General features: G+C 67.3%; 1 protein-coding gene across 3 annotated transcripts; it reads right to left on the reverse strand.

Moving 5' to 3' along the window:
• Nucleotides 1–1,177: 1,177 nt before the first annotated feature.
• MYO1A (myosin IA) lies at nucleotides 1,178–24,082 on the reverse strand. 3 transcript variants are annotated; one of them, XM_024112009.3, is made up of 29 exons: nucleotides 23,929–24,082; nucleotides 19,248–19,399; nucleotides 18,987–19,102; nucleotides 18,256–18,350; nucleotides 17,892–17,996; nucleotides 17,090–17,136; nucleotides 16,586–16,649; nucleotides 15,954–16,052; nucleotides 15,476–15,579; nucleotides 14,531–14,678; nucleotides 14,207–14,325; nucleotides 13,669–13,755; nucleotides 13,203–13,268; nucleotides 12,353–12,457; nucleotides 11,343–11,405; nucleotides 10,588–10,788; nucleotides 8,843–9,069; nucleotides 8,108–8,308; nucleotides 7,611–7,704; nucleotides 6,956–7,105; nucleotides 6,296–6,364; nucleotides 5,661–5,747; nucleotides 5,080–5,154; nucleotides 4,461–4,595; nucleotides 3,696–3,802; nucleotides 3,348–3,480; nucleotides 2,605–2,757; nucleotides 2,085–2,212; nucleotides 1,178–1,617 (listed from the first exon to the last, which is right to left on the reverse strand). In XM_024112009.3, exons 2-29 carry the CDS (start codon nucleotides 19,368–19,370, stop codon nucleotides 1,494–1,496), a joined length of 3,225 nt encoding a protein of 1,074 aa, XP_023967777.2. In that variant the 5' UTR covers nucleotides 19,371–19,399; nucleotides 23,929–24,082; the 3' UTR covers nucleotides 1,178–1,493. The 3 variants fall into 3 exon arrangements, with proteins under 3 accessions (XP_023967777.2, XP_008173777.2, XP_023967778.2); XM_008175555.4 differs by having other exon boundaries at nucleotides 19,248–19,375; nucleotides 23,929–24,059; XM_024112010.3 differs by lacking the exon at nucleotides 5,661–5,747 and having other exon boundaries at nucleotides 23,929–24,058.
• Between the last annotated feature and the right edge of the window lie 656 nt (nucleotides 24,083–24,738).

Below are 24,738 nucleotides of genomic sequence, written 5' to 3' on the forward strand. Positions count from 1 at the left end.
GCGACCGACCATGGGCCTGGTTCTCTGGGGCTCCGGGCCTGAGGCCGGGCAGGGATATGGGGCAGGGGGAGGATCTGGGGGGACACCAGACCCCTGGCTTCAAGTCCCAGCTCCACCGTGGCCACTTCCTGCCCCACTCTGTGCCTCGGTTTCCCCTCCCACCCCTTCCCTATGTAGCTCCCATGTGCTTTGAGACTAGGGCCCTGTACAGCACCTGGCGCGGCATGACCCGGGTCTTCTGCCCACTGCCGTAATAATCAGAGCTAGCAAACCCCTCGGATGCAGCCTTCCCCGAGGAGACGCCCCGCGCTCGACGGGGCCAGCTGCAGCTGGGGAAACCAAGCCCCTAGATAGTTTTGATAGGGACACACTGGCCATCACCGGATGATCACTCGCCCTTTGGGGTCTTCTCTGCTGGTTGCAACACCCAGGGGTGCCTGTGGCACCCAGGCCCCCACCCTTCAATATCTCACAGCAGCGTGCAAAGTTTCATTTCCCTCCCCCACGTGGTAGGATTATCATCCCTGGTGTGCAGAGGGGGAAACTGAGGCAGAGAGCGGATGAGATTTGATCCAAGAGTCTCAGTTCCCAAGTCTCCCCCCTCGGAACCACTAGACCCCCCCTCCCCTCCCTCCTCTCCTAGAATAGAACCCAGGAGTCCTGGCACCCAGCCCCGCCGCGCTAACCCAATAGACCCCTGCGCCCAGAGCCAGGAATGGAACCCAAGCTCCCGGCCCGATGAGCCCCCGGCTCCTAAGTGGGGTGTCTACGCCCCATGGCACGGCTTGAGATGGGCCGTGCCAACTGCTCCACCTGCTGGCTTGGAAAAAGAAAGCCGGGACGGCAGAGAAGAGGCAGCAGCGGGGATGGCGCCAGTGCCCCTCTGCTATTCCTGGAGCTGGTCCAGCCCCATCGCCGGCATCTCTGCTCCTCGGCCGAGGCCGGTGGCGTCTGTGCTCCGTTACCCTGGTGTCTGATTAATGGGATCCCAGGGTTCAATCCCCCGCTCCACCACGAGCGTCCCGAGTGACCCGTGGGCTGTAAAACGGGGACATTTCCGGGAGCCCCTTGGGGAGAGGCTGGTCTCCCCGGGGGTCTGAGCAGCGCCTGGCATAGTGGGGCCCCGAGCTCGGGGGCTGGCGCGACCGTAACACATAACAGCGACAGGAGGCAGAACCGGTCCCACTTGCTCAGATATTTAATGTTATTTGCATCGATCCCCACCCGAGAGCAGGGAGCCGGCCTCGAGCGAAGACCTTTCCCCCCCCAGCACGGAAAGGGAAGGGCTCTCACCAGCCGGGCACGAGTCTGGCCTCGGGCTGCCTGAATTTGCCGAGAGACTGGCAGGGATCAGAGCGGAAGGAGAAAGGTCTGTGCCCCCAGCCGGGCGGGATCGCGCCCTGCCATGGGGCCTCGAGCGCCAGGTTCTCAGCTGCTGGCACGGCGGCTTCCCAGCCATCCCCGCCCCGTGGCACGGCAGGCGTCCTGGCGCCTCAGTGGACCAGGACCTCCATCCTGTGACTGCCTTTCTTTTTGCAGACGGGCGCCACCCTGTTCTTCTCGGCCGTCTCCACGATCCGGATGGCGACGCTGCTCTTGCCGAACTGTGTGGAGAACCTGCACGGACCCCCGGGCGCTCTGAGATCAGCCCTGATCCCTGGCGCGGCCCCACCCCTCCCTTCCCCCCAGGGATGCCCAACACGCCGCCCCAGGCTGGGGAAAAAGCCGGAGGTGCAAGCGGTGCTGGGTTGCCACGGCTGCCACTCAGAGCCCGGCCTGCCCTGGCCATTGCTAAATGCTCGCACGGTGGCCGGGACCCTGCTTGGGCCGGCAGCGGGATTCGAACCCCCATCGCGCTAGAAGGACGAGCCTCCAACCCACTGGAGCTAGAGGATTGGGTCCCTCAGCCAGCAGCGGTAACAGACTCTTATCCTCCTCCAGGCAAAAGCCACCAGAGGGCGACAGAGACCATCACACGCCTAGGTGACAGTCATGCCCATCAGCCCAATCAGAAGCCTCCTCTTCCCCCTCACACCCAGCTCAGGCTCCGCCCACCCATCCTTCTGGCCAATCCCTGCCCTTACTCATCAGCCACTTGGAGGTTGAGGGTCTTGGCGGTGGTCTCCAGCAGCGTCTGGTGGAGCTTGGTGATGAGCTCGATCAGATGGTCGCTGACGAGGAGGAAGTCCCCCTTGGCGCCCACTGTGGAGGTCTAAGGGGGCGGAGCAAACACAGGGACGGCCCCCCCACACTTCAGCTCGCTGCGGGAGGAGGCGGGGGGCCTCCGGCCACCTCCCCACACTGCTGGCAGCCCCGGGCCGGCGGGACGTGCTGCTCCCGGCGCGGCACTGCAGCGAGGCCGGGACAGTAGCACTGATTGACACCCCGGGACTGACGCGGTAGGGGGCCCCCGTGGCGTGGCAGGACGATGAGTGACGCCCGCTGTCCGCCCACGAGCTGTGGGAAAAGGGGTCACGCACAGCCTCCCCCCGCTGGAAAATCCTTTCCCAAGAGCCCGTGGGGGTCCTGGGCAGCCGCGGGCGCTGGCCCTTCGCCCACAGCACCCCTTGTGCCCCGTCGCCCCCCCGCCCCTCCGGGCCGTACCTCACTGAGGTGCAAGACGAAGAAGCCGTCGGAGAAGCGGGTGACCGAGACGCTCCGGATGTCGCTCAGGCTGACCACGGTTTTGGGCTGGGCGGCCTTGGGGTCGGCCAGGATGATGTGATTCTTGGTGAGCAGGAAGAGCCGGGGAACGGCCTGAAAAGGAGCCGGCGGGAGGGTGAGGGCGGGCGGGGGCTGCCAGACACGTGTGTGGGGGGGGTTGGGCTGATACCCCCCAACCTGCACCTCAGTAAACCCCAAAGAGGCCAAGACACCGAGTCCCGGGAGAGGCATCAGCACAGGGTGAGCTCCAGGCGCTCGGTTCGGGTGCACGGCCCGGCCCGTCGGGGCCCGATCCCGAGCAGCGTGGCCGAGAGGGTAGTGCCCGGGACGGGCACACAGGACGCCTGGACTCTGTTCCCAGCTCTGGCCGGGGTAACCTCGGGCAAGTCACTGCCCCGCTCAGAGCCTCCGCTTCCCCCCTATAAAAGGGGAACGACGAGACTGACCTCCTTTGGGGCGCACTTGGAGCTCTCTGGGTGAAATGCGCTAGCGAAGGGCGAGGATTTATTATCCCCACGCCCGGAGAGGGGGACGGGGAGCAGCCGGGCCTGGGGACACCGGGGCGACCCACAGAGCGGGTTGGGGGGCAGCAGAGAAGTGTGCCGGGGAGACCTCGCTGCAGCGGGCCGGCAGAGGAGACAGCAGGAAGCCCTTCGGCCTGGGGAGGGGAGGGGCCGCCCCACCTTGCCGTTGGCCCGGTTGACTTTTCGCACGGTGTCGGCCAGGACCAGTTTGCCCTCGGCCGCGGTGTGGAGCGCCCGGTACTTGGGGTTCTTCTGGAGACCCAGGTACTCGCCCTGGAACGACTGCTGGAGGCTGGAAGAGACCACGCGGGACCCATGAGCCGCCCGCCTGCCCTGCCCACCCCTCGCTTTAAATCACAAGCCGGAGTCCTGCTGCCCTGCCCCCACTCTGGGATTGGGAGCCCCCACTGGAGGACCGAATCCCCCCCTGGAGGACCAAGCCCCCCCACTGGAGGACTGAGCCCCCCCTCCACTGGAGGACTGAGCCCCGCCCCGCCCCATGCTAACCTCTTGGTATACAGGGTCTTCTTGTCTTTGAAGAGCTCGCTGGCACACAGCTTGTCCTGCAGGAGAGCTTTCCTCTGCGGGGTCAGCCGGTCCCGATACGTCTTACACTGCGAGGGGAGGAGAAAGCCGGGTCAGGGCCAGACCCCAGATCCCGCCTGCAGAGAGGGCAAAGGGGGGGACCGCCCACCGGGACCCTAGAGGAGGTGAATAAGGGAGACGGCCGTGGGGAATCACAGCGGGCCGATCCCCGGCCAGGAGCAGAGAGGGGCCGATGGGGCCGTTGTCATTTATCACGCGCTGGGCAGGTGCGCCAAGAAAACCCAGAGGGAGGCGGGGAGGGGCGTGGAACTACAGAGGTCGCGTCGCCTGCCACTAAAATGCAGCCACCTCTGGAATTGGGACGTGGCAGCTGACGGACAGCCAGCGCCGGAGCGGGAGGGGGAAGTTGCTGAACGGGGCCTGGTCACCCAGCCCTGCCATGCAGCCATCTCTAGGGTGGGACACTTCAGCTGTTGGTACCAGCTACAGAGCAACACTGCAGAGGCTTCCCTTCCCCGGCACTGCAATGCAGCCGCCTCTGGGGCGGACATGGCAGCTGATGAACAGCTGCCGAATCGTTCGGAGGGGAAGGTAAGAAAAGTGCCAGGAGGGAACGGAGGGAGGCAGCATGTTGGAAGTTGGGGTTCAGACCCTCCCCCCTCTCTCCGCGGTGAGAGCCAGGGGATAAGCAGCCAGGCCTGGGGTTTGGCCTCTCCTCCGACAGACCTTCCAGGGGTAGAATATTTTCTTCAGTTCCTCGTTGGTGTTTGCCAGGAACTTGTAGGGGGCGGCGGGCCAGCTGCGATCCGTCACTACCAGGGGGGGAAGGTTGTTACGCAGCCCCAGGAAAAACTTTTGCAGCTTTGGGCGACGGGGAACAGAAAACACAGGGGGTGAAAACGCAGAACGTTCTAGACTGCAAACGACGAGGTTCTAGAGCGGGAATGCCTTCTAATGGGTTAGAGTCCAACGCGGGGGCGAGAGCGCCCCAGAGGGCGAGCGCCGGCTCAAGAGGTTTGAAAATGGTTCTGGAGTCTTACAAAACCCACGTGGACGTTTTAAAAACCCAACCGGGAAAGGCCCCGGGTCCCACCCCCACCCCGTGAGCCAGCCAGTTCCCATCCTAGGGCCGGATTCGAGCCAGCGCCCCCTAGAGGGGACAGGGCCCGTGCCCCATTCCCTGCCCCCCTGAGCCAGCCAGTCCCACGCCTTGGGGCCGGATGGGAGCCGGTGCCCCCTAGAGGGGAAAGGCCCCATGTCCCAGTCCCTTAAGCGGTTCAGCGCCCGCTTTTGAAGATTTCCAGCCCGTTGTCCCTTCCCTCAGCCCTGGGCGGCCCCGACTCACCAGTCTCCTGTAGATGAAATTGGCCAGGGTGGCGGATGCCCCAGAGCGGAAATATTTCTTGTATTGCTTCCGCGTCTGCAAAGGGAGACGTCCCCGTGAGCAGCCCCGTGGCGGGCCGGGGTGTGAGACGGGCCAGGCGACGGGGGGAACCTGCCTCTCTCCTGGCTAACCCCACTCGCTTTTCTCCTGGGCTCCGCGCTCCCTCCCCGGCTGCCCCAGACCATCCCCGGAGAGCCCCCGTCCCAGCCGGGGCCGGGCTCTGGAGCGGGGCAGGAAGCGGAGAAGACAAGCGGCCCCCAAGCCCACAGGGGGCCAGGGCGGAAAGACAGGACAGGCCCGGGACAGCGCGAGAGAGGCAGGCGCAGAGCAGCTGGCAGGGAAAGTGCCTGGCATTGGGCCCGGTATCGAGTCAAGGGCCGAGCACGCGTTAAACTGGGCACTGGGTGCCGGACGGCTCCCCGGCCGCGCCCCGAGCGGGGAGGTGAGGCCCGGCCGCGGGGCGGACGTGGGCAGAGGCTGACCGGAAGCCACAGCACAGAGGCCCCAGCGGGGCGCCGGGCCGGCGCCTGGGCTGCTGTTACCTTGTACCCTTTCCAGTAGGCAGAAATAGTGGCCGCGGCCCGGCTGCGGAGTTGCTGGTGCTTCAGCTCCCGCAGGAGCCTGCGAGACTGCGGAGAGGGAAGGGCGAGAGGTCAGAGCCCCGCCGGAGCCCTGAGGAGGAGGAGGAGGAGGAAGGACAGACGGACGCGGAGAGACAGAGCGAGAGACTCCAAGGAGCCCGGCCCCGGGAGGAGCGACTCGGGCGGGGCACTGGCCAGGATCCTGTAGGGGGCGGTGTGCTCCGGCGAGGCCGTATCCCCCCGGCATCACAGCCCCCCTGGGGTCAGTCCAATGCAGCCTGCCTCTTACCGGGGCTCTGGTACCAATCTGCCCCCCGCCCACCCCTCTCTCGGGCCCCTGCCCCCCACCCTGGCCACCCCAAGAGCGCCGAGCACCCACGTCCCACTCGGCCCGCGAAGATCCCCGGTGAACGTTTCCACCATGCAGGGCCAAACCTCGGGGACTCCCTCACGCCGGCCAAACGCCCGCTGCCCACCGGGCCCCGGCGCCTTCCCGACGGCTCGTCCCCCACGAGCGCCTGCAGGCCCCGTGGGCTGGCGGCCCGGAGAGATGCTGGCTGGGGAGAGGGGTCCTCCGGGAGGCACTGCCCCCTCACCTTCCATCCCCGGATCCAGGCCTGGATCAGCAACGTCGACCTCTTCATCTGCTCGAACCGCTTCTTTTGCTGCAAAGGGGAAAGTCCGGGTGTGAACGGGCGACGGCGGGCGGGGCGGGGAACTGACGGCGGGCGGGGCGGGGAACTGACGGCGGGCGGGGCGGAGAACTCACGTGGCGCTGACTAGGTTGAGATGCCAGTGAGGGCCGGGCATGGCTCCCCGCAGCCGGACTCTGGGGGCCCTGAAGACCTTTCCCCCGGGGCCCATCCTGGTGGGTTTGCACGCCCCCCCCCCCCCCCCGAGCAGCCCTGCATCCGAACGGAGGGTTCAAGGGGCAGGACGGTCTAAGGCAGGGATCCCGGACGCCTGGGTCCTATTCTCGGCTCGGCCGCAGACTTTGGGCAAGGGGACGATCCTCCGTCCCTCATCCGCGCCGTGGGGCAGGGCCTGGCTTGCGTCCCTCCCTCCGTGTCTGGGCGCAATGGGGCCCTGATCCGGGCCGGGTAACACACCTAAGAAATTCCCCTTGGGAAGCGGCGTCCCGCCCGGGTCAGGGAGGGGCCCCGATCCAGCGCAGGTGGGAGGAGCGGAGAGCAGCCAAGCTAAGGGCCACCCCCCGGGGCTGAGGGGAAGCGGGAGGAGACGGGGGGGAGAGTTACCGCCTGTCCCCGGAACCAGGCCGAGATGACGATCTGGCTCTTGCGCATCTGTTGGTAGTGAGTGCGACACCTCCAGCCGCGGTAGGTGGCCTGGATCAGCGAGGCCAGATCGGCCATGCGCTGCCGGCGCCTGTCCTCCAGGTCGAAGACCTGGGGGGGGGGCACCAGGAGGGTCAAAGCCAGGCAGGGGAGCCAGGACGGCCCCCCCAGAGCATGTTAACCCTTCAGGTGCCGCCTGCAGCAGGAGCACGCGGACGCCCCCGCCACGGAAGGGAAATTTCCCTGGAGTCTGGTCCGAGCAGGGCTGGAACTCGGGGTCCCCCCTCTCTCCAGCCCTGGACACCCCACGGCCCAGCCCTCAGGCCAGTTGCCCTCTCTCTCGGGACGCCGGCTGGAAGGGCCAGGGGGCCGGACTTGGCATTGGCAGCTGGACACGCCTCAGACTGGGGGGCGGCTGCCCCCAAAGCGGGGGGGGGGATCTAGCTAGAGGGAGGATGGGGGCACAGCCCCTCCCACCTAGCGCCCCCCAGCAGCGGGGAACGTCCCCAGCTCGGGCTGTTCCACTGCCCCCCCCAACCAGGGGTCTTCCCATGGAACCCCCCCGTCTTGGATTAGCCCATTCCCCTCCCCCCGCCCCAGCCCCCCAGGGACTCACGGTGCGTGGGGTGCGGATGAAGATCTTGGTGCGCCCGTACGCCAGCTCCGCCAGGGGGATGCACAGGTCGGTCAGCAGGGCCTGGACGCCGTCCCTGCACCAAACACCGGACTCAGGTTTCTGCCCCCCCACGCTCCCCCGGCAGCCGGCAGGAAACTCCCAGGGGGAAGCGCTGGGCCCCGGGAAGCCACCCCACTGCAGGGGCAGGGGCGGGGCCGGCAGGGGGAGCCCAGGCCAGGGTGGTGACCCACGAGAGGGGGGCAGCGCCATGGGGCTGAGCCAGTCGCTGCTACGCCCTCCCCCCAGGCACTGCCAGCGCCTCTGCTACCTCCCGCCCCCCAACACTCCCTGCGTGGGGCTGACACCTCCCCCCCCAGCGCTCCCCTTCTCAGCATCCCCCCACAGGGGGCACATCCAGCTCCCCTCCCAGGCTGCCCCCCACCCAGCAGGGTGCTCCCAGCCCCCACAACCCCCCCCATGCTCCTTGCCCCCCCTACCTGGCACCCCCCTTCCACTTGGGCCAGGTCTGCTTGCAGAGCATCTTGTAGCGCTCCAGGCACGGCTCGTAGCCCTGCCGGTAGGCGTAGCCGGCCCGCCGCACACGCACGTTCTCCAGGAGTCCCAGGTACCGGACCTGCATCTGCACCAGCCCGTCCGTGAACACGCCAGGCTCTTTGTTGTTGTTGGGTTTGATGCACCTGGGCCGGAGAGGGGAGGAGGTTAAAGACGGCTCCGCTGTGTGTCAAAACCCCTGCACTGCTCACAGCCCAGGGAGATTCTCCCCTCACGTCAGTGTGTCTCAAACCCCCTACGCAGCCAGGAGAGAGTCTCTACTTGGGCTGCTGTGTTTCACAGCCCCTACACTGCTCACAGCCCAGGGAATTTCTCCCCTTGCTCCACTGTGTGTCAAAGCCCCATCACTGCTGAGAGCCAGGGAATTTCTCCCCTCTCTCTGCTGTGTGTGAGAGCCCCTACACTGCTCATAGCTGGGGCGTTTCTCCCCTCACTCCGCTGTGTGTCAGAGCCCCTACACAGCTGGGAGAGAGTCTCTACTCACTCTGCTATGTGTCAAAGCCCCTACACTGCTCATAGCTGGGGAGTTTCTCCCCTCACTCCACTGTGTGTCAGAGCCCCTACACTGCTCACAGCCAGGGAGATTCTCCCATAGTGCCTGGGTTTGAGAGCGGCAGACGCTGAGCTCTAGCCCTGCTCCCACCCCCGTCCCTGGCCACCTGATGTAGTTGGGGTTCTTGGAGTACAGGTTCTTCATGAGCGTGGCGATGGAGGCCTTGAACTGGGAGCCGGCGGTGGGGGGGCGCCGGAGGGAGGCTTTCTGGGGGTCCCCCTCGGGGAAGAGGGAGCGCAGCAGCTCGTGCCGAGCTTTCCACATGGCCTGCGAGAGGTCGCGGAACAGCAGGTCGTTGTTCTTCTCCATGAACCCCGTCACGTTGTAGGTCACCTGCGGGGGGAGGGACCCAAAGTGTCACTGGCAGGGGCTCCCCTAACTCCCCAGGCCCAGAGAGTCCTGGCTCCCAGCCCGCTCGCGGCTTTCCTGCTCTAACCCCTAGACCCCACTCCCCTCCCAGAGCCGGGGACAGAACCCAGGAGTCCTGGCTCCCACCCCCCTCTCTAACCACTAGACCCCACTCCCCTCCCAGAGCCGGGGATAGAACCCAGGAGTTCTGGCTCCCAGCCCCCCCATGCTTTAACCCCTAGACCCACTCCCCTCCTAGAGCCAGGGACAGAACCCAGGAGTCCTGGCTCCCACCCCACCCCCAACCACTAGACTAGGGTTACCATATTTCGAGCCTCCAAAAGGAGGACACTCCACCGGACCCCGGACCCACCCCCAGCCCCGCCCACACCCACGCCCCATCTCCGCCCCTTCCCCAAAGTCCCCGCCCCAACTCCGCCCCCTCCCCTGCTTCCCGCGAACGTTTGATTCGCGGGAAGCCTGAAGCAGGTAAGGGGGGGTGTGGGGGGAGGAGGAGCGGCCCAGGCTGCCCCCCCCCCCCCCGCGTTTCCAGCCTGGGCCGGCCCCCGGCCGAGCACCCCCTGGCCCCGCCGGCCCCCGGCCCCCCGGCCGAGCATCCCCCAGCCCCGCCGGCCCCCCCGGCCTGCTCAGCACCCCGGCCCCCCAGCCCGCTCAGCACCCCCTGGCCCGGACCCCGGCCGAGCACCCCCTGGCCCCCCCGGCCCGCTCAGCACCCCCCAGCCCCGCCGGCCCCCCGGACCCCCAGCCGAGCACCCCCTGGCCCCGCCGGCTCTCGGCGCTCCCGGTCCCCGGCAGCGCCGGCCGGTGCTCGGCCCCGCCGGCCCCCCCAGCAGCACCGGCGCTCGGTGCTCCCGGTCCCTGGCAGCGCCGGCACTCTGCCCCGCCAGCCCTGGTCCCCCGGCAGCGCTGGCCGGCGCTCTGCCCCGCCAGCCCCCGGCAGCGCCGGCGCTCGGTGCCCCCGGCTCCCCGGCAGCGCCGGCACTCTGCCCCGCCGGCCCCCGGTCTCCCGGCAGCGCTGGCCGGCGCTCGGTGCCCCCGGCTCCCCAAAAGCGCCGGCACTCTGCCCCGCCGGCCCCCGGTCCCCCGGCAGCGCTGGCCGGCGCTCTGCCCCGCTGGCCCCCCAGCAGTGCCGGCGCTCGGTGCTCCCGGTCCCCAGCAGCGCCGGCGCTCTGCCCCGCCAGCCCCCGGCAGCGCCGGCGCTCGGCCCCGCCGGCGCTGGGCGCCTCCGGCCCAGCACCGCCGCCCGCATGTCCTGATCTTCCCGGACATGTCCGGCTTTTTGGGATTTCCCCCCGGACGGGGATTTGGAGCCCAAAAAGCCGGACATGTCCGGGTAAATCCGGACGTATGGTAACCCTACACTAGACCCCACTCCCCTCCCAGAGCCAGGTGCTCCCTTGTCTAACCACTCGAGCCTACAAAGGCCCCACGTGGGGCAGTCTGGGCCCCCCCAAGCCCAAGCAGTGCATGCTGGGAGCTCACCTTGCCGGCGTAGTGGTGGACACGGAAGCAGGGGCCGGCCAGGCTGGCGTCTGAGATGCGCTGGGCGTTCTGTGTGGCTCTGCTCTCGTAGTGCTTGTGGCTGGCACACACCTGGTTCAGCTTGGCCAGGAAGGTCTCCTCGGTCACCACCCCGGGGCGCAGGCATTCCTCGTCCAGCATGGCCAGGATCCCGGCCTTGCTCTGCACAGAGCCAGCGGGTCACGGACCTGGGGCCAGCCCAGTCCGCAGCGCCCCGCACTCCCGACCCGCAGCCCCTGCTACCCCAGCCCTGGGTCCCCCCCCCGCAGCTCCATGGTGCCCCACACTCCCGACCCGCAGCCCCTGCTACCGCAGCCCTGGGTGTCCCCCCCCGCAGCTCCATGGTGCCCCACACTCCCGACCTGCAGCCCCCTGCCAGCCCAGCCCTGGGCTCCCCTCCAGCTCTGCTGGTGCCCCTCACTCCCGACCCGCAGCCCCTGCTAGCCCAGCCCCGGTCTCCCCCTGCAGCTCCTGACCCGCAGCTCTCTGCTATTTCTTTCCTGTCCAGAAAAGGCCAATTGTGCCAAACCAGCAGAGCTGAGGAGGCGAAATGCCCCCTTGGCAGGGCCTGGGCCTGGCCCCTGTTCAGGGCTGGTGAGCGATGCCCATGTTTTGTCCTGGCTCCTCTGCCCGGGGTGGGGAGCCCTCGCCCGCAGGCCCCCTCCCGCCAAGAGCTGGTCCCGGCACCACCGGCCGTCGCTCAACCAGCCACTCACGTCCTCAATCAAGCTGCAGATGATGCTGTTGTCAAAAAAGTCCACCGGTGTCCACTGGATGCCCTGGGGAGGAGAGCGGCCGTGGGAGCCTGACCTGGCTGGCGGCGGCACCAGCGGGGAAGACCCGCGAAGGCCTGTCCAGCTGACGGGGACGGCCCGGGGCGCCGGTGGGATTTTAGTGGCATTCGGGGCCTGAACCCCCCGACTTCCAGCCCAGCTCGATTTGGGATGGGGGCTGGGCTGCACGGGCGGGGGCCTGGGATGCTCACACCAGAGGCGGGGGGGGGGGGGGGGAGCTGGAATCCGAGCCCCCGTCCCAGTCTGGAGAAAGTCGCTGGGCTCACTGGTCTGGCGGCTGTGCTAAGCGTCTCCACAAACCCGCTGCCCGGAGCGCTGGCGAGGGGCAGAGCCGAGAGACGCCCGCGCGGGATTTCTAAGCACCCAGCAGGCGGATTTGACGCCGGGAGCAGGACAGGGCCGGTTCGAAGGGATCCCACGGGGTGGCCCTGGGCCAGGAACCGAACCGAACCAAGCAGCCACCGCCGCGTCTGTCTGACCCATTGCCCTGGCCCCGTGACCGCGCTGAGCCACGCGGTCCCCACACACTCCGCCGGCCGCGGTTCTCACCGGGGGATTCCAGCCCCACCCCCGGCTTCGGGGGGAACAGGACGTCCGGGGCTCGGCGAGTCTTTATTCCCAACCTTCCTGTTATGGTGCCGCCAAATCCGCCCGCACGTGCCGGGGGCCGGGCTGCCGGCAGCTGTCGGGCGGGGTCGCCGGAGCAGCTTGTGGACTCCCGGGCGGGGGCGGGGATGTCATTCTCAACCCCCCCTTCCCGACAGCCCTGGCTAAAGGCCGGTCACTTCAGTGCCAAAGGTTGCCCGTCGGCCGCCCTCGCTGTGCCGTTCGCTGGGCTGCCATCGGAGCGCTACGCCGGGCAGGGGGGTGCCCGTAGCGGCAGGGGAACGACAGGGCTTCCCGGAACCGCCCCGGCCCAGGGCTCCCGTTACCTCCCGCACGTATTCCTCCTGCTCCTCCTTCAGCGTCATCAGGATGAAGACCTGCTGCAGCTTCTCGTTGCAGTAGTTGATGACGAACTGTTCGAAGCTGTTGTTCTGGGCGGGAAGGAGAAGGCAGAAGGGCCCGTGGGACGAGGATTTGGGGCCATGTTCCCCCCCCCCAACCTGGGGCTGCTGCTCTGGGCAGGAGGGTGCCGCACCCAGGAAGCCGGGAGCGTGGCAAGCTTCCCACCCCTCCCCACAGCCCTGCCGGTGTCCCTCACTCCCGACCCGCAGCCCCCCTCAGCCCTCTGCTAGCCCAGCCCTGAGCTCCCCACCCCCAGCTCTGCCGGTGCCCCTCACTCCCGACCCGCAGCCCCTGCTAGCCCAGCCCTGGGCTCCCCACCCCCAGCTCTGCCAGTGCCCCTCACTCCCGACCCGCAGCCCCTGCTAGCCCAGCCCTGGGCTCCCCACCCCCAGCTCTGCCGGTGCCCCTCACTCCCGACCCGCAGCCCCTGCTAGCCCAGCCCTGGGCTCCCCACCCCCAGCTCCACCGGTGCCCCTCACTCCCGACCCGCAGCCCCCCTCAGCCCTCTGCTAGCCCAGCCCTGAGCTTTCCCCACAGCTCTGCAGTGCCCCTCACTCCCGACCCGCAGCCCCTGCCAGTCCAGCCCTGGGCTCCCCCCCACAACACTGCTGGTGCCCCTCACTCCCGACCCGCAGCCCCTGTTAGCCCAGCCCTGGGCTCCCCACTCCCAGCCCTGCCGGTGCCCCTCACCCCCAACCCGCAGCCCCCTGCTATCCCTGCCCTGGGCTCCCCAGCTGCCCGCTGCCCCGCGTGGGTGCCATACCCAGCACCAACCTGGAAAATCTCGAAGCCGTAAATGTCCAGAACTCCCATCACCTTCCTCCGCTCGCTCGAGTCCACCTGGGCAAACAGGGGGGCTTGTTACCCCCAGACTCGCCGTGTCCCGAGGGCCCAGCCTGGGCTCCACAGAGGGGGCAGGGGTCGTGGGGGTGGGGGGGGCGCTGCCGTTGGATGGTTTGGCACAAGAGCTCCAGCAAAGCCCGGGGAGGGGGGCAGGACTCAGGGCGAGGGGGTGGGGTGAAGCTGGCAGATGAGGGGACGGGGAGGTGGAAGGGGGGGGGGCACCGGGAGACAGCAGGGATGAGAGCAGGGAATCCGACAGCAGCTGTCCAGCAGCACAGGGAGCCCCCCACCTCCCCGCTAGCCGGGCTCCACACAGCGGCTCCTGCGCCTTGGCCGGGGGGCTCCCGCGCCGAGGGGTTTGGGCCCCACCCGGGGCCGGTGTCTCCAGCACACCCACCTTGATGCTGGCATTGATGCGGTTCACCAGCCAGTTGAAGAGCCGGTTGTAGATGTTCTTCGCCAGGGCGTCCCGCCCGTAGCAGCCCTAGGAGCGGAGGCAAAGGGGCTGGAGGCTGGCGGCTGCACAGGGGCGGCTCAGAGGGACCCCGGGCCTGGGAACCACGTGTGTGTGTGTGGGGGGGGGGGGAACCTGCTTCTGAGCTGGTGATTTCAGCCCCAAGCCGGGGTGGCTCAGACAAGAGACCTCCCCCGGCCTCACGTCTCAGCGCCAGGCCCTGCCGGGCACCAGGGAGCTCCCGCGGCCGTGGGACAGACTCAGAAAAGCCCCGAGCCTGGCACAGCCCTGGCAAGAGGGGGCCGGACGCTGGGGGGCGAATGCGGCCCAGCCCCACCGCTAACGGGTGGGACCCGGGGGGCGCTGGGAGGAGACCTGGGGGTACAGGGTTCGGGGGGGCTGACGGAGATGTCGGCAAATGCCGGGTGCGGCAAAGGGAACGGGTCTGGCTCTGGGCCTCCCGCCCCGTCCCCCCGCTCACCTGGGCCACGCTCAGACCCATCACCACCTTCTCCTTCTTGGCCTCCACGGTGCGGGAGCACAGGGCCTTCTCCAGGACGCTCTCCGGCAGGCCGATCACCTCGCAGATCTCCCGCACGGCTGCACGGGGAGAGGCCGGTTAGCTCCCCGGGGAATGACGCCGGGGGGGCTGGGCTGCTGGGGGGGTGGGGCAGGAGGCGAGACCGTCACGGGACCAGGGAGGGGGTGGGTCACACCCAGGAGAGGGGGCCTCGGGAGGGGAGATGGGGGAGCCACGCCTGGGCCGAGGGCAGGGGTCCCATCCCACCGCGGGTCCCCGCCTGACCTTGGTTGTCCTGGATGCTGCAGGACTCGATCCCGCTGGCCTGGAACTGGCTACCCAGCCGTACGTTCCCGAGGTTGAGCACCACGGCGGCCACCTCCAGCAGCGCCCGCACCTCGGCCGGCGAGAAGCCGATGACCGTCATGGCGTCCTGCCAGGGAGACAGGCCAGTGCAGAGTTGGGGGGGATGTGACCAAGTGGGAATGTTCCTCAATGTTTTGTCTGAATACGGTGTGTGCCTCAGTTTCCCCTCTGTGCTACTCAAGTATCTGGTGGTGTAGGATAAGGCGCGTCATCGCAGCGACCCCTAGAGGGCAGGTGTGACGGCCGACGGGCTGCCGAGAACGGCCGACACGCTGAAGGGTGGCAACTGATGGGCCCCCCTCCTCTGCAAGGATCAGCCGGAGGTGCTGGTGCAGACCAGGTGACCTGCTGGCCCGGGAAAGAGACAAAGCGGGGGGAGGGGGGGCGCAGCGGGAGGGGGTCAGCTGGAAGGGGTCAGTCTCCTGGGTTGGGACTCGGGGGGAGGGCCGTGGGCTCTGGCTCCCCCCCCGATGCACTTTGCTGAGAGTCTCTGGTGGGTGCTAACCAGCTCTGTCCTACGCTGGGTTCCCGGCGATTAACAACCCACCTCTCACCCACTGGCTGGGAGTTCCTGCCGGCCGCGGGTGGGAGGCAGGGCCCTTGGGGGGCGTGTCAGGCTCCCCCAGGGGAGCTCACCGGGTGACAGAAGGCAGACCCACGAGGCGCCGAACCGAGCTGGCTCCTTGCCCCGGGGGGAGTGAGCCCCGAGGGGAGACCCCACCCCAGAGTCCCGGCCAGCAGCATCTGGAGCGGGTGCCGAGCACCGGGCCTGTGACCCTGTGACCGGGGGGCAGTGTGGGGATTTTGGGGGCAGAGAGACAGACCGATTCACCCGCCCCCCACCCCCCCGCCTCCAGGCTGGACCTGAACAGCTCGGAAGTTGGCCGCGTCATCCATGCCCGGCAGGCTGGGGTCCTCCCGGCCGAGGTATCCGTAGTGTCCACAGTCCCGCTCCAGCTTCAGCTCCTCTGCGAGAGGGGACAGGCCGCGGCTGAGCCCAGAGCAGGTTCCCGCCTGGGTCCCCCCACCCGGCCCTGCCCGGGCTGCAGTTGCTGCGATGGGCCCCAAACCCCGTCCCCAGATTCCCAGCCAACGCAGCCCAAAAACTTCATCTCCCAGCCCGGCCCGGCCAACGCAGCCCAAACCCTGTGCCCGGCCCCCAGCCCAGTGGGGGCACTGCCCAAACCCCGTCCCCAGCCCGGCCCGGCCGACGCAGCCCAAAAACCTCATCCCCGGCCCCCAGCCTGGCCTGGTCAACGGAGGCTAAACCCCCTCCCCATCCCCCAGCCCAGTGGGGGCACTGCCCAAACCCATCCCCCAGCCCAGGGGGTCCCAGCCGTACTCAGGAGCTGGTCAGATCCCCCGGCCAGGAGCTGGTAGAAGATGTGGAAATTCCTCTCCCCTTTGACGTGTCTCACGACGCGGGATTTCTCCAGCAGGTCTGCAGGGGGGAGACACGGGGGATCCCCAGCTCAGCCTTAGGGCCACACACATCACCGCCGAGGGGAGCAGTGCCTGGGAGGCTGCTGGGGGGGAACGGGGGCGCCGGGGGGCAGATTCTGTGCCCAGCACTGGCCGTGGGTACGTCAGGGCCCGGTTGGTGCGGGAGGGGGCGGGGAGCCGGATGCTCGGGGAGGGATGCTGGGCGGGGGTCCAGCCCCTATTGTTCCATTGTGCTGGGCTGGGAACGGATCTGTGGCCCTGCTCCCTGCAGGAAGCCCAAGCTCCGGCGAAGGGGTGGAAACAGCTGGGAGCCTCTGCCACGTGCCGCCCCCACCCCCCTCCGGACAGGCCCCCGGTCCCGCTCCGGTCTTAACCCAGTCCCTGCCAGGTCCTGGCACACGGCGCTGCCCCTGGCACACGCTGGAGGGCACGGTGCCCACACGCTCCTCTCTGGCCGGCCCCACACAGAGCCGCTGGCCCCGGGCCCAGCCCAGCCCCTGCCCGCGGGGAAGGGGGGCTCGGGGCACTTACAGTTGCTGATGACACCCCCCAGGGGCTGGCCCTTGAAGTCAAACTCCACGTCCATGTACTTGCCCTGGGAGAGGCAGAGACGGACGAGTCAGGGGGCAGGGCAGGACGGGGGTCACGAGGGTGCGGGGGGGATGTTAGGGGGATGGGAATTGTGAGGGTGGGGAGAGGGATGGGAGTTGGGAGGGTGGGGGAGGGTGGCATTGGGGGGACATGAGTCATGGGAGGGGGAGATGGGAGTCGTGGGGGCCGGGGAGGGGGAGGCTGGGGGGACATGAATCATGCGGGAGGGGGACGGGAGTCAGGAGGGCGGGGGAGGGAGACCCTGGGGGGACATGAGTCGAGGGGGAGGGGGACGGGAGTCAGGAGGGCGGGGGAGGGAGACCCTGGGGGGACATGAGTCCAGGGGGAGGGGGACGGGAGTCGTGAGGGTGGGGGAGGGAGATGCTGGGGGAACAGGAGTCGTGGGGAGGGGTCCCGGGGGGGGCTGGAGGCAGAACCACTCACGAATCTGGAGGAGTTGTCATTGCGGATGGTCTTGGCATTACCGAAGGCTGCGACGAGAACGGGGCGGGGGGGGGAGAGAATCGTTATTTGTTCTTTCCTGGGATTCCCCCCCCACCCCGCCTGCTGCAGGGCAACCTCTCTGGGGTGGAGCAGGTGTGGAGGACGTGGCCACGGGCAGAGCGCGGGGGGGGCTCCCTGCCATGGGGCGTGGCCGGGATTTGGGGCTGGTGCGGGGGGAGGGTCAGACAAGCTTGGGGGAGAGCCAGCCTGGGTCAGGCTCCCGGCGGGGGGAACAGCTGGGAGCCCCATGGCCTCTGACACCCCCCAGGCCGGGCTCTGGGGCACGAACCGGCCAGGCCCCGGCGGGGGGGAACAGCTGGGAGCCCTGTGGCCTCTGACACCCCCCAGGCCGGGCTCTGGGGCACGAACCGGCCAGGCCCCGGTGTGGGGGAACAGCTGGGAGCCCCGTGGCCTCTGACACCCCCCAGGCCGGGCTCTGGGGCACGAACCGGCCAGGCCCCGGTGTGGGGGAACAGCTGGGAGCCCCGTGGCCTCTGACACCCCCCAGGCCGGGCTCTGGGGCACGAACCGGCCAGGCCCCGGCGGGGGAACAGCTGGGAGCCCCGTGGCCTCTGACACCCCCCAGGCCGGGCTCTGGGGCACGAACCGGCCAGGCCCTGGCGGGGGGAACACCTGGGAGCCCCGTGGCCTCTGACACCCCCCAGGCCGGGCTCTGGGGCACGAACCGGCCAGGCCCCGGCGGGGGAACTAGAGGTTCTTCTCAGGGCCGGGGGGCACCCACCTTCCAGCACCGGGTTGGACTGCAGCAACTGCTCCTTCACCTGGTTCACCTCCTCACCCTTGCCACACACGGCCGCCACGTAGGACATCACCTGCTTGCTGGCCTCTGCGGGGACAAACAACGGCCCGGCCGTTGGGGCCCGTCAGCCTCCTGGCTGCAGAGAACAGGGGGTGACTCCAGCAGGGACCCCACCACGACCTCCCCCCATGCCCGCCACCCCCCCTGCAAGCGCCACTTCCGGCTGCCCGAAACCTGGGCTCTGCTCCCTGTGGGAACGACTCAGCTGACGACCCCGCAGGGTTCGCACACCATCCCTAGCCCCCCCCTCCCCAGGCTCTGCCAGGGGTGGGAATCCTCTCCTCACCTGTCTTGCCCGCGCCGCTCTCGCCCGTGATCAGGATGCACTGGTCCTTGTCACGGTCCCGCAGGGAGCGATAGGCATCGTCAGCGATCGCGTAGCTATAAGTGGGTGGTTGGGGGGGGTGAAGGGAGAGGGGTTAGAAAGGGACAGATCCCGCCCCCCAGCCCCGGCCAGGGCTCCCCACTCCCTAGCCCAAGAGCCTGGCTGGAGGCCCGGCCTCAGGGGTCTCGGCTGGGCTAGCAGGGGGCTGCGGATCAGGATTGAGGGGCACCATATCACACAATGCTTTTTCCTCCCCCCCTCCCCCCAAGCAAACGCTCCTGCGAGCGGCGCTGAACCTGTCAGTGACTCTGAGCACGCACAGGTTTGACTCAATTATACATAAGCCCGTTGTGGACTCGGCGTCCACCCCGGGACAGGACGGGCCGGGAACCTGCCCTTGCCGCCAGCTCCGGGACCCGGCTTGAGACGCTGATACACTCCACGCCGGCCCCCACGGCTTGTAGGGCTTTTAGTCCCGGCCAACCTGCGGCCAGATCAGAGCCAGCGGCCCCTAGAGGGAAAGGCCCCGAGCCCCATTCCCTGCCCCCTTGAGCCAGCCAGTCCCTGCCCTGGGGATGGATCAGAGCCGGTGCCCCCTAGAGGGAAAGGCCCCGAGCCCCATTCCCTGACTCCCCAGTTTGTCCCCACCCAGGGGGGCTCGCTCAGCGATGGCCCCCGCCCGGCCCACTCACATGTGCGGCTTGAGGGCGAAGAAGTTGCAGTTGCGATAATCCTCCACCGTCTGTGGGGAGTAGATGGGCAGGGGCCGGTAGGGGTTCACGGAGATCACCACGTTCCCGATGTATGTCTGGGGGGGGGGGAACGCGGAGGCCATGAGCGCGTGGGGGGGAGAGCGAAGCGGGGGGGGGGGGTCACAAGAGCTCCCTCTCCTGGGGCGGGGGGAGCCCCTGATCGGCCCCATTGCTCCCCCCTGCGCAGCCCCCGACACCTACGTAAATCTCCTGGTGCCGGAACCGCTCCTTGAGGTTCTGCAACAGCGACTCCTCCGACAGGGGGTCCAGCAGCACCAGGTCCCCCACCCCGACGGTGTCCAGCAGGGACGGATTGGCTTCCATGGCCCCTGCGGGCAGTGGGGAGGCAGCAGCTGTAGATAAATCTCTGATAATTTTCATATGACTTTACATTGTGCCTCTTCATATAACCTTGTGGTGGGTCTACCCACGTGTGACCTCTGCTTTCATGGGACTTTGTATCAAAACCTCATTTAGAAACTTTGCATTGCCCTTGGTAGAATATTATAGCCCCTAAGGATAGAATAAGATAGAAGAAAAAATTCTGTTTGCTAGCAGTAGAACAAGAGCTCTTCCCCCCCCAGTCTTAATCAATTGCCCTGTTGAATGAATGAGGTGTGGATGAGCAAGGCATGGAAGGCAGCACCTCCAGACAGCCTCAACTGTTGGAGAGGGGCTGGGAGCCAGACCCAAGGACAATAAAACGTGTCAAGTGGGCTCATTAAAGACAAGCAGACATACCCACGGCCTCGGGGGTTAGAAGCAAGCACCTACTTTTGGAAACACCCTCTTTGCAGCATTGGGACAACACTCAAAAGAAAGCAGCACAAAGGACCAATGGACACAGACACAGAGTTTGAATCTGGTCTAGATTTGCATAAGAGGAAAGCTGCTATAAAAGTGAGGTGTCTTGCAGAGGACCCCGGGTCTCGTCTTGTCAACATGGGAGCATCGATCCGGATTGGCAGAAGCCCGGCTCCACCCCCTCCCCCATCTAACTCACCTGGCCAGTGAAGTTAAGGGGAGCAGCTAATTGGTAACAACAAGACGGAGTGTGTTTGTGTGTGTGTGTGCGAGTGTAAGTGTAATATATTATATGCATATAATACAGTGTTAATGAATACATGTATTACTAATAAATGTGGCGTTTTGCCTTATTCCCCCTGAAAAGATCCTGTGCGGTACTTTAACTACAACACAGCTGGAGGGGAAGATGAGCGGAGGGGAGAGCAGTGAGTGGAGGGGTCTTAGCCCTGCAAAGGGGGGGCGCAGTGCACCCCACGGATTGAGCAGGGGGACACGCCCCCACCCCCACTTAAGGAACAGCCCCGGCTCACATCGTAGCTAGCGAGTGGCAGCCTCTGCCCCTGTTTGAATCCATCTGGGAGAGCCCAGGTCCCTGGGCCTGGTGGGTTAGAGCACTGGGGGGTGGGAGCCAGGACTCCTGGGTTCTGTCCCTGGCTCTGGGAGCAGACAGGGATCTTGTGGTTAGAGTGGAGGACTGGGAGCCAGGATTCCTGGCTCCTGTCCCTGGCTCTGGGAGGGGAGTGGGGTCTAGTGGTCAGAACAGTGGGGGGCTGGGAGCCAGGACTCCTGGGTTCTCTCCCTGGCTCTGGGAAGGAAGTGGGGTCTAGTGGTTAGAGCAGGGGGGGCTGGGAGCCAGGACTCCTGGGTTCTTCCCCTGGCTCTGGGAAGGGAGTGGGGCCTGGTGGGTTAGAGCAGGGGAGGGCTGGGAGCCAGGACTCCTGGGTTCAGTCCCTGGCTCTGGGAAGGGAGTGGGGACTAGTGGTTAGAGCAGGGGGGGCTGGGAGCCAGGACTCCTGGGTTCAGTCCCTGGCTCTGGGAGGGGAGTGGGGACTAGTGGTTAGAGCAGGGGGGGGGCTGGGAGCCAGGACTCCTGGGTTCTGTCCCTGGCTCTGGGAAGGGAGTGGGGACTAGTGGTTAGAGCAGGGGGGGCTGGGAGCCAGGACTCCTGGGTTCTGTCCCTGGCTCTGGGAAGGGACAGGGGCCTGGTGGGTTAGAGCAGGGTACGGAGGCCTGGGAGTCAGGCTGCCTAGATTCTAGTCCCACTCGGCCGCTGCAGCTGACCGCAGAAGGGAGTCTTGTATTTTTGTAGCCGGCTCGTTCTCGGCTGGGCAGCCTGGGACCCCTTCGCCCGCAGCAGGGCTGCCCCGTCCCGTCGGCAGCGGGGGCTGGCAGGAAGGGACCCCGCGCACTCCGGGCCTCGTGCTAAGCTGCCTCCAGGGGCTCCTAGGGCACCAGCCCCCCCCAACCCAGCACAGACAGACGTAAAGGGGAGGGTGGGGGGCCCAGTGCTTAGACCAGGGGTGTGCCCAGAACTGGGTATGTGATGGAGCATTTTGAGCCAGGGCCTGGGAGTCAGGACACCTGGGTTCCCTGCTTGGCACGGGGAGGGGAGTGGGTCAAGCAGGGGATTAGGAGGCAGGACACCTGGGTTCCCTGCTTGGCACGGGGAGGGGAGTGGGTCAAGCAGGGGATTAGGAGGCAGGACACCTGGGTTCCCTGCTTGGCACCGGGAGGGGAGTGGGTCAAGCAGGGGATTAGGAGGCAGGACACCTGGGTTCCCTGCTTGGCACGGGGAGGGGAGTGGGTCAAGCAGGGGATTAGGAGGCAGGACACCTGGGTTCCCTGCTTGGCACGGGGAGGGGAGTGGGTCAAGCAGGGGATTAGGAGGCAGGACACCTGGGTTCTTTGTGTCATTGGTGCCCCACAGTCCCCTGCTTTTGACTGTGCAGCAGCCAGATGCGGAGCTGCCTTGTTGAGCGTGAGAAGACGAGCTGGGATCTCAGGGGGGTACAGGGCTGGGCCCCGAGGGAAAAGCCCCAGCAGCAGGCGAACCCCAAGGGCTCAGAACCAAGCGAGGTCCCGCTGGAAGGGCAAGCTCCCGTCCCAGCAGGTGGGCCCAGCGCCGGAGGGGTTAACGCCGCAGCCCCGGGGAGGCTGCCAGGAAAGGAGTGAATCAGGCCAGGAAGCCGGCGGGAGCAGGATGCCAGCTGGGGAGAGGAGGAACCGGCTGGGCCATCTCCTGGCTTGCAGGGCTCCCCCCCCCCGCTGGCTTTTCCCTTGCTGCTTCCCTGAGGGCGGGAGGGGGGGGGCCTCAGTGCAGATCGGGCCCTGTTCTCCCCGCCACTCCCGTGCCCCCCTGCCCAGCTCCGCAGCCTGCTCCCTGCCCCACCCTATCCCTCCAAAGCCGCCCCGCAGGAACCGTTTGCCCTGGGGCATCTAGCGGCACAGCCATATGGCTGTAAGGGGAGGGGCAGCTTGGGGGTGCCCCACAGCTACCAGCACCCCTCCTTAGGGCCAGGGGGACAAAGTCAGCCCCACACGCACCTGGGCCTGCTCCTGAACAGAACCCAGGTGTCCGGATTCCTCCACCCCCCGCCTGGGCCGGGTCATGGCATAGTCACTGAGCGAGGGGAGACTCCTCCCTTCGGAAGGGAAGCCCCAGCCCCCCTCAGCCAGCGCTGGCTGGTCCCAGCTCATGGGAGACGATCTAAGGCTTCGCCCCCGGCCGAGCCGCACTCCCCAGCCCCCCTAGCCCTTCTCCGGGCCCGGCGCTGTGGACGCTCGGGGCCCGGGCTGCAGGGCGTTCCAGTGAGCCCAGGGCCAGCGTGCCAAGGGCCCAGCCCCCCTGCTTTAGGGGAAAGGGGGGCTACAGGGCACTTTGCTCCCAGCCGGGCACCCAAGCTCTCGCCAGCCACATGGGCTCGGCCCTGAACCCCACTGGCCCTGCCGGGCCCAGTGGGGCAGTGTCAGAGGCAACCGAGCGGCCCCCGGTCTCTGCCTCCACAATCCCCCCCCAACGCCCAGAGCCTCCAGGGGAAGTTAGGAGCCTAGATGGTTTTGAGGGTCAGGGCCCACAGCCAGTCCCGCGAGGCGGGCTCCACCCCAGCAGGGCCGCAGCCGGATCCCTGCTTTGACCAGGGGGCAAACGCAGCCCTGGGGGCCAGGGCGGAGGTCAGGAGCGACGGCAAATATTAGCAGAAGGCTCCTGGCGCAGCTCTGGGCCCGGGCGCTCGCCCCGCGCCACTGGGCTCCACCTGATGTCCCTGGTCCTGCAGCAGCAGCTGTTACAGCTCCCTCCTCACCTGCTCCTATTTTAAACCCTGCCTGCCTTTTATAGAGGGTTTAAATACAAGCCAACCTTCACCTTCGATTTACAGCCTCCCCCCCCGGACTCTGCCCCGGAGCCATAAACCACAGCGGCTCTTATCAGGCTGCTGGAGAAAGTTCATCACGGCCCCCAGCGAGCGGAGAAAGCGGGTTCGAAGCAGGGGAGACGGGGGGGGGCAGGGGGGCATTTCCCAGGCCTGCGTGTGTTTGGGGGAAGGCAGCGGAAGGGGGGGCTCAGAAGCCAGACCCGTCATCCCTTTGTGTTTTCAGGCGCAGGGGGTGAGGAGGAAGTTCGATCTCAATGCAAATAAACAAGAACAGCCGCCGGTTCGTCCCAGAGCAGGACCCCTCTCCCATCACGCTGGGGTCCCCCCGTGTCCCCCATTAGGACAGAATGGGGCACAATACCTCAGCATCACGACACCATCAGCCTCACGCCTCTGCCCCCCCCCAGCCCCTAGCGCCTACCCAGCTGCAGGTCCCCCCCCCGCGTTTCCCCAGGAAGCCTGGGGAGGAAAAGAAGGTTAATTGCCTCCCTTGGAAGCTGTGGCCAGCAAGGGCAGGGTGGTTTCCTCCAGGCCAGGGGAGGCCAGTGGCTCTTTTAGGGATGCGGAGAGGACACCCTCCTAGAAGCGCCCCTCCGGCTGGGAGGCTGGTGCTTTGCCGCCCGGCAGGATGCCAAGAAGGCTGGCAGAGGGGTGGGAAAGTGACGGAGCTGATGGGCAAAGCCAGCCGGAGCCGTACTCACCTCCCCGATGACCCCGCGCTGCTGGCACCTCCGCGAGTCGGGCCGGTTCTGCGGGTTGCTTGGCAGAATGAAGCCAGCCGTGCCACCCAGCCCAGCCCTGCCTCAGAGGGAGCTGTCCATGGTTTGCGGCGCTCCGAGGCAGGGCCACCCTGCCTCCACCCCTTCGCTGCCCTCACCCCACCCACTTCCTCCCCCCCGCTGCGGGGCGGGGCAGCCTCCGGCAGAGCTGGACTCTCCTGTTCTTTATTAGGTGCATTACGGTAGCACCCCCGCCAAGCTCGCTGCCCCAGCGCGCAAGGCGCTGTACAAATGCAGTGAGAGATAGCCCCTAGACCGAGGCAAGGCGAGTCTTCCTGTTTCATAGCTGGGGAAACCAAGGCTCGTTTCACAACTGGGAAACTGAGGCACGTTTCACAGCTGGGGAAACTGAGGCAGGGTCAGTGACTTGGGCAAGGTCCCTCAGGGAGGCAATGGCAGAGCTAGGAATCGAAGCCAGATCTCCCCCTGCTCCCAGCCCTGTGCCCAACCCCCCATGCTACCCACCTGCTGCGTCTCCACCCAGCCTCCAGCACTGCCCCACACCTTGTAATGCAGCAGGTGTGCATGTGGCTTGTCCCCCCAGCCCGGGCACGCGTGGACACGCTCCAGAGAACAGCCACTGGGGGTGGGCCCCACGGAAAGACGCCCCGTGCATCACCGAAGTGGAGGGCTGGGAGGGCCCCCCAAGAGGCCAGCGAGTCCGTCCCCCCGCGCTGAGGCAGGATTCAGTGTACCCAGGCCAGCAGAACAGCTGCACGGAGCAGGAGACGC

This window comes from Chrysemys picta, chromosome 22 (genome assembly GCF_011386835.1).
Source record: "Chrysemys picta bellii isolate R12L10 chromosome 22, ASM1138683v2, whole genome shotgun sequence".
NCBI lineage: Eukaryota > Metazoa > Chordata > Testudines > Emydidae > Chrysemys > Chrysemys picta.